Genomic DNA, 14,335 nt, shown 5'->3' on the forward strand with positions numbered 1-14,335 from the left:
TTGTTAATTCTAGATTTTATATGATGTATTTTTATATAGAAAATTTACTTCACAGTTCTGGAATTATGCAAAAGGTTATATTTAAATCTGTTCAAAATCCAATCTCTATGCCAGAGAATAAAAGCTTTTCTCCTAGTGACTTCCCCGGCAGTCCAGTGGTTAAGAACCTGCCTTCCAATGCAGGGGACACGGGTTCCATCCCTGGTCGGGGAACTAAGATCCCACATGCTGCGGGGCGACTAAGCCTGCGCGCCACAACTACTGAGCTCCGGTGCGTCAACTAGAGAGCCTGCGTGCTGCAAACTACAGAGCCCACATGCTCTGGAGCCTGAGCGCCACAACTAGAGAGAAGCCTGCCCGGTGCAGCAAGGAGCCCACGCGCGCAACGGAAGAGACCACGTGCCGCAACTAAGACTTGATGCTGCCATAAATGAATGAATGAATAAATAAATAAATATTTTTTAAAAAAAGCTTTTCTCCTAAAAGAGAATTAAAAGGAACAGTCTGTTTTACCATAAAAGGAAAACAAATTGAAATGTGTTCCGACCCATTTAATTTCTTCAAAATCACCTTATAAATGGAGAGAGTCAACAACCAAATTGTTCTCTTACGGAGTCATACACGTAAACTGAAAAAAAAAATCTGTCAATATATTTAAAATAGGCATGATGAGACTTCCCTGGTGGTGCAGTGGTTAAGAATCCGCCTGCCAATGCAGAGGACACGGGTTTGAGCCATGGTCCAGGAAGATCGCACATGCTGCGGAGCAACTAAGCCCATGCGCCACAACTACTGAGTCTGCGCTCCAGAGCCCACATGCCTGGGGCCCATGCTCCGTAACAAGAGAAGCCACCACAATGAGAAGCCCTCACACCACAACGAAGAGTAGCCCCCGCTCTCCACAACTAGAGAAAGCCCGTGCACAACAAGGAAGACCCAACGTGGCCAAAAATAAATAAATAAATTTTAAAAATAAAAATATAATAAAATAGGCATGATGACTCCTATGGAAGTGAACTACTTGCTATCTAATTTTTAAAACACCAAGTGAATTTACACTATACAAGCATAGTAAATAATGAGAACTAGATACTTAATATTTGCTTTTTAAAAGACGAAGCAAAAATATGAAGTATTACTGCTCACAGAATATACACTTCATTGTCAAGATCATAAATCAGTTCAAGATGCCTATCAATGAAAATAATGGCAAAAAAGTTTATGTGTGCTTGTCAAAAAATAATCCAAAATTGTTTCAAAAGTTCACTTGAGTAAGATTTTTGCTGAATTTGCCTAGCTTGCCATAATATTTATTAAGCATGACAATTTCAATAATGGCACCTTGTCATCAAACAATACAAATGTCATAAAATAATGAAAATGGGAACAAATCAAACCAGAGGTAACCCTTACTACGCCAGCTCCAGCTATCCAAATTTAAGGAGCCAAACAGATTTGAAAAATTTGAGATACAGCTCTTGCTACTTGCCACCAAAACTCAGGAACCAAACAGATTCAGATAACAAGCTATATCCCTAGCTACCTGAATTTACAACCCAAACTTCCACTATTTATACTTAAGAACCCAGTGGATTCAGACATCTAGGAATGCTTATACTTTATTTTTCCTGTTCTTTGGTTCACTCTTTGTCCAAGAAAACAGGGTTTTATATTCTCATTTCCCCTCTGTGTATCACATTTAGCATTTACCCGTGCCATTACATAGTCCTTGTAAACATTATTTTATTGGCTAATATCCTCACTGAGGGGATTGCTATAATTTATATAACTTCTGCTCAATCTCTGAATGTTTATTTGCCCCCATAACTATGACCCAATAAAAATCTCCAAACATCTTTTTCTTTATTTAAAACAAACATTGCTCTGTGTTAAAACTACAGCTAAATATTTTAAACATTTCATAATAATACTTTAAATGATTTTTGCAAACAGTAACTTAGTAAAACATTATTTTGATAGTTCTCTGTTCTTATTTCTTTAGGCTCAAAACATAAATCCCAAAAGCTCAAAATAAAAATAACTTATTTTAAAATGGTCACATAACTAAGCATAAAACCCTTCTCTTAAAGATATATATTTTAGGTTACACATCCTACTTTTAGTTGGTTTCAGTGGGTACCAATTATTTTGCCCCAATCCCTGTGTCTGCTGACTGTAAAAATGAGATTTAGTAACCAGAAGGTAACAAAAAGATGCACTAATCTTTGCTTTATGAAAAAACAAAGAACAAAGAAATGTGCCATATTTATTAAACAATTTGGCTCAAAGTAATATTAAACTTACATTCAACATTATAGTCTCTAAAATGGACAAAAACAGAAGTTCTTCTAAAACTACTAAATGAAATTCCATGTTTCCTTAAACCATCTCTAAGGAGTATAACATGTGATCTGTTGAGTTTGTGCCTGCTATAACTACCAGGTGTGACCCTTACGATCCACAAATGCTCTTGAGATTGGCAGGGTGGGAGCAAAGGGTGGAACAGTAACCACACATGCATGCACACCCATAAAATGAATTCATGAGCATAAATACTTGGAAAACCACTCATTTCAAAGAGAGAGCAAACAGGAAGAAATAAATGCCTGACAAAATGTGTGTCTGATAGGAAAAAGTATAGATTTTATCAATGAATCTTTACTACACAGCGGGACCTTTAATTGTTACTAAGAAACTAAGAGAATAACACAACCTTGTGATTGTTACAGATTTAAGCAGTCACATGATTTTCAAGTAAGATGGAATACACAATTCTTTTGTTCAGAATTCAGCATTCAGAATTCTTTTGTTCTAAATCACCTCAAAAGCCAACCTGTCTATCTTTTAAATATTATTAAAATTAGCCTTGTACAACTTCCCCAGAGTAGGTAATAGATGTCACACTGTAGGACAATCTATTACTACTTCTTCTCTAGAAAGCTCTTGCTACCCTAAGGGCTATCTCCAGAACTGAGTGTCCAAACGAAATCACTATTTTTGTGGCTTCATTTAATCATTTAAGATATTTATCTAAGAATCTCAAAATCCAAATCTGTGATAGAACTAGAACTTAAGTAAAACAGGTTAATGTTATTACTATCTCCTAAGTATCCAGACAGAGGTTTCGTTGCTTGACATTCTATTTTATTCCCTACTCAGTAATGCTTTTTACTTAAAAAGCTTGAAACTGCCTCTTTTTTGTGGGCAATATGAAATGCTCAGCTCCATCGTGAAGGCAAATACAAGAGAAACATTTTTCTCAAAAGAGAGAAACAGTATGAAAAGAACCACTGCTGTCTGAAGATGGCCTTTGTGCACTTCTACCATAACAAACACGTTGAGATGTTAATTATTCCTCTCATTTTTCCATTTAGACCCTGACTTCATTAAAATCAATGTGAAAAATACTCTGTACTCACTCTGGCATTCTATGAATTGATGAATAAAAGTGCAGTCCCCGCCACTCTTTGAAAGCAAGTGCTCTAATAAAGAAAGAAACACCTTTAAGGATACAGTTTTTGTTGCTGCTTTTGAAAACCAACAGCAAAGGTAGGAAAACCAAAATGTATTAACATGGGTAACTGAATAAGATTAATAAAAGTTTAATATATTTTAATACTAACAGCAGACATATTTTGGAGTTAAAGTTAAATGACTGAAAATTATAATTATATAATCTTAATCTGTACCCCAAATGGTTAGCTTTTAAAGGTGCAGTTTCTATCCAAATAGCTCAAGAAAACCATAGAAATATATTGCTTTAAAAAGCTTCTCCCACTTTTAAAATACATCTTTTTCTTGAGAGCTTAACAAACACCCTTAAATAATTTAAAAATTTTATATTTGTTTTTACTGAATTAATTTTCAAATGACTCTTCTCCAACAGTCCCCCTTCAAAGATATTCATCTTAGTTAAGAGGCAAACAGTAAATATTTTAAGAATACCATAAAATGCCTTAAAATTTTTAAGAAACTGATATAATATTTTAATTTTTACACTTTCATTTCACTAGTAGTCTTTCCCCTTGAGTCACTTAATCTATACTTCATACACTATCAAATCATTACATTGTTATCTCTGCCTAAATGATTAAAATCAATGCCCGTACATTTTAAAATAAGAGCTTGGTAAATGGTTTCGCTCAGGTCAAACAGATTTTTTTTTTTCAATAAGTAAAGAGAATCAAAACCTAACACAGTAGTTTAATAAATGTTTCAGCCCTTTTCTTACAATAAGCTTTATTTACTTTGATTCAAAGAGTTAACTTCTAAATCTGGACAACATCCTTCAAGTACATATTTGTATCTTTCAAAACTACCAAACAGACATTGGAAGTTCAAGTGTTAAAAATATATTCCAACATGATGACTATCTAGAAGGTGTAAACACACAAAAGCCTGTCAAAGAGGACGAGTCAGTACCACTCTGACTGTAAAAGCTTCTTTTATCTTCCACCTGGCCTCACCCCTCATCATTTCAACTTTGCTTAAGAGGCAGGCATCTCCTACTCTGATGGCTGGACAACCTCTCTTGACACCCTTACTGATGGCCTTCTTCTTTACCTTCATATTCAAATCCCTCATTATCCTTTATCTACTTACATGGTATGACGATATATATTTCTATATAAACACACATACACAGTTATATACAGTTGTAACTACATATAACACATACATATATATAACTACATACAGTTATACAGAAATACAATGAAAAAGAGAAAAAAAGGCTAACTGCAATAGAAATTAGAAATTAAAAAAAAAAATCTAATAAATAGCATTTGCCAATTGCAGCCAAGAAATCCAAAACAGGAGTCTTCAGTTGAATAGTAATTACCAAAATAAAAAGTTGTTTACATAAATCCTATGTAAGCTATAGAACATTTTCAAAACTCAAACTGTACAATATCACTGTTAAATATGAAAACTCAGTAAAACCAAATTTTAGCCTAACTAAAGGACTTTATAAAACATATTTAAAAATATATATATTTGAAACCAAATTTCAGAGAAGCATCACAAGACTTCAGATGAAATTTATTAATGCAGGACATCCCACCATCACATACCAAGCCAAAAATCAAACTTTTTACCTACTCTGATTTTACTATCTGGACTCTACATTAAAATATCTACTATACTAGTTTGGATAAAATGCAAGATTAATATAAAAAGATAAATATACATGTGACTTTCACAAAGGTTATTTCCTAAGATACATGAGGAGAGTCTTTCAGGTAGTACATGTAAAGGATTTGGATGATGACACTGTTAACACTTCATTACTTGAATTCAGGACCTTGGGAATTTCACTTTGCAAAAAACTACAAAAGATGTCACTGCTAATCCAAACCAAGAATCAAGAATCAGATACTGAAAGTGCTGGGGCAGGGGAGGGGGTGCGTCCTGTGCTACTAAATAGAGCTGTAGGAATGTCAAGAAAAAGCAGATACAGAAACATAATAGAGAATCATGACACTTAAAATGTGTTTTATTTATACATGAGTTACCTATGGGTTTTGATTTTTTATACCTGTGTTGTCCAGTACAGTAGCCATTAGCCACATGTGGCCACTGAGCCCTTAAAAAGTTGCTAGTTTGAACTGAAATGTGTTGTCAGTGTAAATTAAATATATACTGATTTCAAAGACTTACTAAGGAAAAAAGAATGTGAAATCCTCATTTGCAATCTTTTAGTATTGATTACATATTGAAATAATATTTTGGATATAGTGAGTTAAAGTAAATATATTATTAAATACATTATTAAAAATTTACCTATTTCTTTTTATAATTTTAATGTGGCTACCAGAAAATTTTAAATTATGTATGTGGCTCTCAGAATAGTTCTATTAGACAGAGCTTTTCTATACCTTCTAAGATATATTTAAAATATGCTTATAACATTTTAAAAATTACAGTACAAAACTGTGCTTATAGCAGCTACTTTAGATTTAAGTAATCTCAAAAATGGGATTTAATGGAGAAGTATTATTAATCTTAATTTCTCCAGACATTTTTGAAATATTCTCTTATAACCATACTTGGTTCTCGCTCTATTTAAAGAGTAATTTTAGTTAAAATCATATCTGATAGCACATTATGATTGTGGACTTTGGCAATATTTGAATACTTGATAATTGGTTTCTTACTATATCATAAATAATTCAGAATAGACCCATCTTATTCCAAAATCCATTTTGTAACTAAATCCAGTGTATGAATCTTTTGTGCATATCCAGATATTTACTACTCAGTTTCTTTAAAGACATTCTATTATTCACTCTCACACTACTCAATTTAGCACTACCAGAAAAACAAATACCAGCAAGGGAAAAATAATCATAGCAAGGAGCACCCTAAAGTGTCCGAAATATCTTATTCAGTGTTTTTTTTGGCGGGGGGGGCTGCATTGGGTCTTTGTTGCTGCCCTCGGGTTTTCTCTAGTTGCAGTGAGTGGGAGCTACTCTTCATTGTAGTGCACGGGTTTCTCATCGCAGTGGCTTCTCTTGTGGAGCATGGGCTCTAGGCATGGGCTTCAGTAGTTGCAGCACGTGGGCTCAGTAGTTGTGGCGCACGTGTTTAGCTGCTCCGTGGCATGTGGGATCTTCCAGGACCAGGGATCTAATCCGTGTCCCCTGTATTGGCAGGCAGATTTTTAACCACTGCACCACCAGGGAAGTCCCCTTATTCAGTTTTAAATCAAGGAGCTGTCTACAACTATTCTGCTCTAAATCAACTGGAATTGGCAAAAAATTTTAAGCAGTAATTTGACAATTCTAAATAGTATAAAGATGGGTCAGTGTATATAGAAAGATTCTTAACTGAAGGAATAGAATGTTCCCAGCTCGAGTTAACACTAACATTATCCATGAATACATGCTCAAGTCAAAAGGGTGATGGATTTGAATAAGAAGTGTACATGCCAGAAAGAGAAAAAAGGGCAAAATAACGACAACAGAAAATATAAATTCATTTAAGAATGAGAAGCTTTTAGAAGATGAGGATTAAGTCTTTTTACATGTTTGCTAAATATACTTTAGTAATAGTGGTGCAATGAATATAAACTACACCTTTAAAAAGTCTCAAAGTGAAACTCAAACTGAAATTTTTAAATGTCAATGTATTTTCACAAAACATACATAAAATAGTCAAATAACAATGATTAATGAAACATTTTTAAAATTTAGAGTTTCAAGATTTGTTATATACAGAGTATTTAGCTCTCGACCTTGCGGCTCACATATACATGATTACCTGAGCCTATTATGCCAGTTCTTGATTAAAATCCAACCAACCAAACCGAATCAAAACAAACCAAAAGAGCACCTCCTAACTTTAGCAGAGTTTGGTTGCTGCCCAAGAACTATAAAGATATCCCCTGATACATGGAAAAAGTATTTAGTAAGAAATTCTTGGGTATCGACCTTGATGTCTTCCACCAACTTCTGTATAAAAACTGAGTTGAGAGGTACATAGATTTGTAAACACAGAAAACAGTTTTATTCATTTTGTACTCTAAGCAACCAATACAGGATTTGGCATACAGTTGGTGCTCAATTAATGTTGGGTGAATGGGGTGGGTAGGAGGAATCTTAATGACTGAAGGAATATAGAAACCATTGAGTAGAAACCCCATGTTGCACTAAGAAAACCAACAGAGGCTGTACATTTTTGGCAAGAGATAACCCAAGCTATCCAGAAAGAAGGGTCATGTATCAAGAACAAATAAAGAATTTTTTAGATGGCAGAAATGACTGACCCTGTTATCTCTGATTGATGAAACAGACGGATAAAGAGAGCAATTTCTATGACACGTTCAAAGGCTCACTGGCCTCTGAAGTAAACTCCTGGCCAGGAAGGGGGCAGGGGGTGCACAAACATTAAAAAATGGTGGCCAATTATCCCCAGGAAGCGGTATTTGATGGAAGAAAATGGTAGTATCGTCTTTGAAAATATAGTGGGGGAAAAAAGCTATACTATGTTATATAAGCCAGTACTAAAGTTGAACATTATCATTTTCTTGTTATTTGAATAATTGAAATTTCCATATAACAAGGGATATCTAACCATAGATCACAGAATTAAGAATTACAAAATAAAGGGAAGCTTGATTTTTACAAGATGGGATTTAATAGTCAATGAGCAGCATGTTTTTCATTCCAAACACTTAAAACCTAAAAACCCTGACTTCTCTATCCTGCTTAAATAGTAAAAGGATACCATGAAAGAAAAATATTTAAGTTTTTTACACTACCTTTTTCTGTGCTCCCATTTATTTTAGGTAAGAAGTCATCAACTTGTGTCCCTAGGATTAAGACAGTGTATCATTGCCTGATCAAAGAAAGTATTATTTAAAACTGGTCTCAAGTGTAACCATGGCATTTTGTATCCCTACTTACATTAAGACTGATAGAACACTTTAAATTTATTTTTACAAGAAGGGTTCAACTTCCCATTTTCTATCATCTCAGAGAAAACCTACAACTGCTTAGTAAGCTGCCAGTGAACCTCAAAAGAAAAAGGATCCTGCTGTTGATGTGTTTTTCTTATTTAAATATCTCTAAGCAGACCGTTTCAGAGGCAGAAATTTCATTCATCTCAAGGACTAAACGATGGTGCCCACTGGTGGCAATCAAGCATATTTTTAAAGGAAATTTTTGGAAAGAGGGTAGATACTCTACACCTAATACGTAAAACATCCTTCTTAAAGAAATAAGTACCCAATGTGAGATAGTAAACATCAAAAATTTAATAATAAAAATTCAGCTTTAAATAAGAAATTTGGTGACACCTACCTAAGCTGCTGCATTCTTTAAGAGTTTTCTCTTGAAGATGTTCTAACCGTACTGTAAATAAAAGTCCAAGAAAAAGATATTTCACAGATAAAAAGAAAAAATCAAATCAAATCTATTTCTGGATTAGCTTAACTTACCTTGTAAAGCTGTTAGCCTTTCATTGGTGAAGTCATTATCAGCTTGCAAAGCTTCTATTTTTGCCTGGAGCTCCTGTTCTTTTTCTTCCATTTCATCTATTTTATGTTGTAATTCTTTTTTCTCAGCTTGTCCCTTCTGTTGGATTTCCTCTTGTTTTCCCTCTGCTACCTGTTGAAAAAGGGAAAGAAAATTCAGCTGTTTTAATAAAATCGAACCTTGATTTAAGAGGTCCAAAGCAGGACTGCTTTTATTCACATAAACTTCTAAGGAGAATATTCTATATTATAGAACATATCTGTAAATGTCAAAATGATGTCAAAAGTGATATGCACTGTGTCATGCCTCCATATCACCTAGGAGAGAAAAACTTGTAGCAAGCAAGCAAACTCAATACATATGGAGATTATAGGGGTCAAAATGAAAAACACATTTTTCAAGAGGGAAATAACGGTTTCCCCTGAAATTACTATTGTTCCAATTAGTTTGTAAGTTCTAAAATGTAACTTATTCTGAAATTTTAAACAAAATTACGTTTAGCTAAATGAATGATGATTACAAGAACTTTTTAAGATGACCTCTTTTTAACAAGTCCAATATTTAAAGCTATTATAGCTTAACCAATCACACAAAGAGAAGGTATGCTCTGGTCTTCTCTAACAAATGTGTATCTTCTAGCCACTCAATCCATGGTTAGAATTATATAAAGATGCGTCTTCACAAACTCAGTTCTAACATTTTAAAGCAGTGGTCCCCAACCTCTTTTTTTTAAAAAAAGCATTTTAAAACATTTATTTATTTTTATTATTAATTTATTAATTTATTTTTGGTTGCACCGGGTCTTAGTTGCAGCACGTGTGCTCCTTAGTTGCGGCCATGGGCTCCTTAGTTGTGGCATGCAAACTCTTAGTTGTGGCATGCATGTGGGATCTAGTTCCCTGACCAGGGATTGAACCTGCGTCCCCTGCATTGGAAGGTGGATTCTTAACCACTGTGCCACCAGGGAAGTCCCAGTCCCCAACCTGTTTGGCACTAGGGACCAGTTGTGTGGAAGACCATTTTTCAACAGATGGGGTGGGTAGGGATGGTTCAGGTGGTAATGTGAGCAATAGGGAGCGGCAGATGAAGTTTTGCTCGCTCGCTCGCCCACCGCTCATCTCCTGCTGTGCCGCCCGGTTCCTAACAGGCCACAGACCAATAGTGGTCTGAGGTCCGCGGGTTGGGGACCCCTGTTTTACAGGACCAACCTGGCATTACCTATGGTCTGGTCTGTCCTCATCCTAAATGTCCTATAGCTACAAGGAGATGCAGCTGAAGTCTAGGAAGCCAATGGCCTTCCTAGAAGGAATCACTCGAAGGTTCCCTCTGGGCTTGTGCTAGCACTAACATAGCTGGGCCCTGATTTTGGGACACCCGAAAGATAAGCAGATTCCAGTTTTTCAAAAGTCTAAATATCTTGGGTTTTGCTGACTCTCATCTATTTCCTGTTACATATTTTAAAATGCCTATTATGAAGTACTATTTATTTCCATCCAAAGGAAATACGTCAGCTTTTACAAACTTTCAGTTATCTGTGGTAAGGGGGTTTGGGCTAAATGGAACCTGATTTTTACTATGAATTTAAATCATTGCCAAATTTTACATCAACAACTATTCAGCAATAACTAACTCTTAAGCTATCCAGTGTATTAGGGACGATTAATTTACATACTTCTAGGTTGAGAAATACCTACCTTTAATTTATCAGATAAATCTTTAATCTCATTAACTGCTCCATTATATTTATTGGCTAATTCTCTTAATTCTTCCTGAGTCCGTTCATTCATTTCTTTCAGGTGGGTACATTCATCTTCAGTATTACTCAGACTTCGCTGTAATTCAAATTTACAGGCAATTGATTTAGCATAAATGCACATTCTAAATTCAATTTAAAAAAGTGTAACTCTATGGGCTGTTCTAAATCAGCATCTACCCTGGACTTTATATAAAGCTGAGTTAAGTAACATAAGAATTTCAATTTACTTTAGGTACATGCTAAAACAGAAAATACCAAGAATTTGGAAAAACAAAAAACAGGGGGAGGGAGAAAAGGACAATACTTTATATAATTACACTTTTTTTTTTTTTGCGGTACGCGGGCGTCTCACTGTTGTGGCTTCTCCTGTTGCGGAGCACAGGCTCTGGACACGCAGGCTCAGCGGCCATGGCTCACGGGCCCAGCCGCTCCGTGGCATGTGGGATCTTCCCGGACTGGGGCACGAACCCGTGTCCCCTGCATCGGCAGGCGGACTTAACCAGTGCGCCACCAGGGAAGCCCATAATTACACTTTTTAAAGGCCATTGGTTATGAGTTTTAGCCTTGAAAATATTTTAAGCCTATCAATTCTTGAAAACAAGTTTAATAATGTGCACAGAATCAATTTAATAAAATTAGAAGACAATTAGCATTTTCTTTCCTTGCATGTCATATTAATGACATGACAGTGAATCAGTCACTTTGGGATGGGGCTATTATAGAAACTATCCTTATATTAAAATATGTTTACTATTTAGTTTACAATGGACATTTTAACTAAATCCAGTAACACGTAACTTCTGTGGTAATTTTCCAGTAGTTCAAAAGAATAACCCATATTATCAATTATGTTGTTTTAAAGCAATGAGAATCACATTTTGATTATTCCTAAAAGACCTAGAAAGGACCTCAGAGATAATTTCCCCTGTGAACCTCCAAAGAGGCACAATTTTCCTCTCTGGAGGATGGGTAAAGTAAGAATAGTGGTGTTGCTCTCTACCTTACACTGACTATCCTCACCTGGAAGAAAAACAAAACTATGTGAAATGAGATCAATTCCTTGGCACATATCGTGGTCCACTGTGTGGAGGCTGAATCCTAACCAAAGTGCAAATAGTAAAATTCCCTGGTTAGGCTTTTATTTCCTCAACCACTGACTAGAGACCATAAGCACCAGAACTCACAGGGTTATGTTGAGAATTCCTGACAATGAAAACAGCATACTGCTCCTTCCCACCAGATAGACAGGAAAAATTTTCTAGCTATATAATAATACCCAAGTTTGAAATGTCCTGAAATGCTAGCTAGCACTTTTAGGCTAAAATTTTAAAATCATAGTACTATTTAGTATTTGTTATAGTTAAATACCTCAACTTCTGAAAGTTTTCTAACCACTTCAATTTTCTCCTGAAGAACCCGCCTCAGGGACTCTTTGGCTGTCGTCTCATAGTTGTGTTTATCCTCCTGTAATGCTATAAGTTCCTTCCGTAAACTATCTTCTGTTTGATTCTAGGATTAAAAAATATTTATAATTATAGCCAAGTTATTTTTTTAAGTATTTTCCATTTAAAAAAACAACACATTGCAATGCTCTTTGAGTTCTATATTGAGGTACCTCCAAACACAAATTATGTTCACTCTGTATTAATTGAAGCTGTTATTTAAAAGCTGCATTAATAAATTATGCCTTCACAAATATATTAATTCACACTTCCAACAGAAAAAAAAGGTCGAAATAAACTGAAAATTTCTCTCAAGTATACAAAATGAATGAACTCTTCTACTTGCCATATTCTCTGAAAGCCACAACATTTACATTTATGGGCAAAAATAATCTCTTACCTCTAAAGGGGTCAAGCATTTTAAAATAATAACTAAACCAAATGGAATAACAGCACCCTGTGGGAAAAGCTGATTCCACGTCTAAGGCAGGAAATGTAAAAGATGAGTATGGACTATCTTGTCTGATATGACAGCAGGAAGCTATCAAAGTCTACCAGGGTTCTATCAAAAGAACTCAGGTGCCAACCTGAAGAAGTTCCTATAGACCAAAGGTGGGATAACTGGGAATCAATAAGGAAAACAAATGAAATAGGTTTATACACATGAAATATATTTAAATCTAAGTTGGGGGGAAAAAATACTTCATTGGTCATTCTTTGGTGGATGAAAAGGAACCAAACCATTATTTTGAAATCCAGTAAATAAAGGGAGAAAATCATTTATCCTGCCTTGCCTAAAGAAAATGTATCTCAGGATAACAAAATGGTTTATGCGGGGAAGTTTCTCTTTATAGAAGTAACTCAGCTAGTAAACGAAGGAAAGATAGAATTACAACATCACGATTTTTGCAACCCTTAATAAAAGAATGGATCTAGGAAAGGATAATCAAAGACTGCTAATATCTCAAAAAGGAAGACAACTAGACACTATGGTGGTTCCTGGTGAAAGTACACAATATTATCTACGAAGTGCTGAAAGAAAAAAGAAGTTGAGCCTACATCAGAGTTGATCTAAATCTGTAGATCAAACTACGAATTTACGGTGTGGAAGGAGGAGCTAGAAGAATGTTTAAATATCAATCCAGACTGAGGAAAATTATACAGAACAAATGACCCAGTTTCTCCAACAAATATCAACTATGATGGAACAAAGAGAGAGCTGTACATGGGTATTCACTATACAGTTCTTTCTATTTACATGTATGTTTGAAATTTCCCATAATGATAGAAGATTAAAAAGAATGGTGAAAATGTATAAACGTTTTTGCATGTATTCAAAATGACAGTCAAGACATGAAGCCACATAAAAAAACTATGCATTCTTCTTTATGTACTTGAGATTAATACTCACTTTGGAGCAAGCCTGTAATTGGTTTCCCATAACTTCTAACCGTGATAAGAGTCTATCTTCATCTATTAAAGCCTGTTGAAGAAAAATTAAATATCAGTAAAATCCCAGAGGAATAAAAAAAAATGTATCAAAAAGGTTGCTACTGCCAGAAAAGATCTAAAATCATAACGCTGACCAACATCCACTGAAAAATGCTAAATTTTCATTATTTGTTCATTAGGAAATAACTTTGCCTTTGCTTGTCACAAAATTTTAGTTTTAGCTTAATCAACAGCTAAGGGATATTAAACTGTGCTTAAATGCTTCTTGAATATAAAGGCAACTGGAATACCTGCCAACTGGTATCTGAAGCCTCCTGGGTGATGGCTAGTAGCCGCTGAAGCGTGGCTAACTTCTGTTCCAACATCTGTTCCCGATGTAAGGCCTCCTAATATTATAAATCACAAAAGAAATTCTAATAAACTCAGCATGATACCTTTGAAGAGTAATCAATTTTTAGCACATTCTGAAAATATTCTCATATTACAACCCACAGTGTATCTCACTTTCAAATCTGATAAATCTACTTTGTAAAATATATTTAGGCCACATCATTATAGCCTCATTTGTTGAGCTCTGAGTAGTGCTATTAGGGGTGCTCTAGTTGCAACTTCCCCTATAAGAGAAAACAGGTCATCTGTTTTTGTTTTTTTACTTGTAATTAACAAGAGTCTAAAAAACCAAAAACCTAGGGCTTCCCTGGTGGCGCAGT

At 35.0% G+C, this 14,335-nt stretch overlaps 1 protein-coding gene across 46 annotated transcripts in view; it reads right to left on the reverse strand.

Annotated features, from left to right (window-relative positions):
- SLMAP (sarcolemma associated protein) overlaps nucleotides 1–14,335 on the reverse strand; it is a 149,420-nt gene that overhangs the window by 47,268 nt on the left and 87,817 nt on the right. For 10 of the 46 annotated variants that reach the window (XM_060308510.1, XM_060308478.1, XM_060308502.1 and 7 more), the window contains exons 6-13: nucleotides 13,916–14,011; nucleotides 13,585–13,656; nucleotides 12,100–12,240; nucleotides 10,666–10,807; nucleotides 8,939–9,103; nucleotides 8,802–8,852; nucleotides 8,261–8,311; nucleotides 3,420–3,482 (exon numbers count right to left, since the gene is read on the reverse strand). In XM_060308510.1, coding sequence (XP_060164493.1) covers nucleotides 3,420–3,482; nucleotides 8,261–8,311; nucleotides 8,802–8,852; nucleotides 8,939–9,103; nucleotides 10,666–10,807; nucleotides 12,100–12,240; nucleotides 13,585–13,656; nucleotides 13,916–14,011 — 781 coding nt within the window. The remainder of the gene's footprint in view (nucleotides 1–3,419; nucleotides 3,483–8,260; nucleotides 8,312–8,801; nucleotides 8,853–8,938; nucleotides 9,104–10,665; nucleotides 10,808–12,099; nucleotides 12,241–13,584; nucleotides 13,657–13,915; nucleotides 14,012–14,335) is intronic. The other 36 variants (XM_060308518.1, XM_060308519.1, XM_060308512.1 and 33 more) reach the window with 5 other exon arrangements.

This window comes from Globicephala melas, chromosome 11, assembly GCF_963455315.2.
Source record: "Globicephala melas chromosome 11, mGloMel1.2, whole genome shotgun sequence".
In the NCBI taxonomy this organism is placed as follows: Eukaryota; Metazoa; Chordata; class Mammalia; order Artiodactyla; family Delphinidae; genus Globicephala; species Globicephala melas.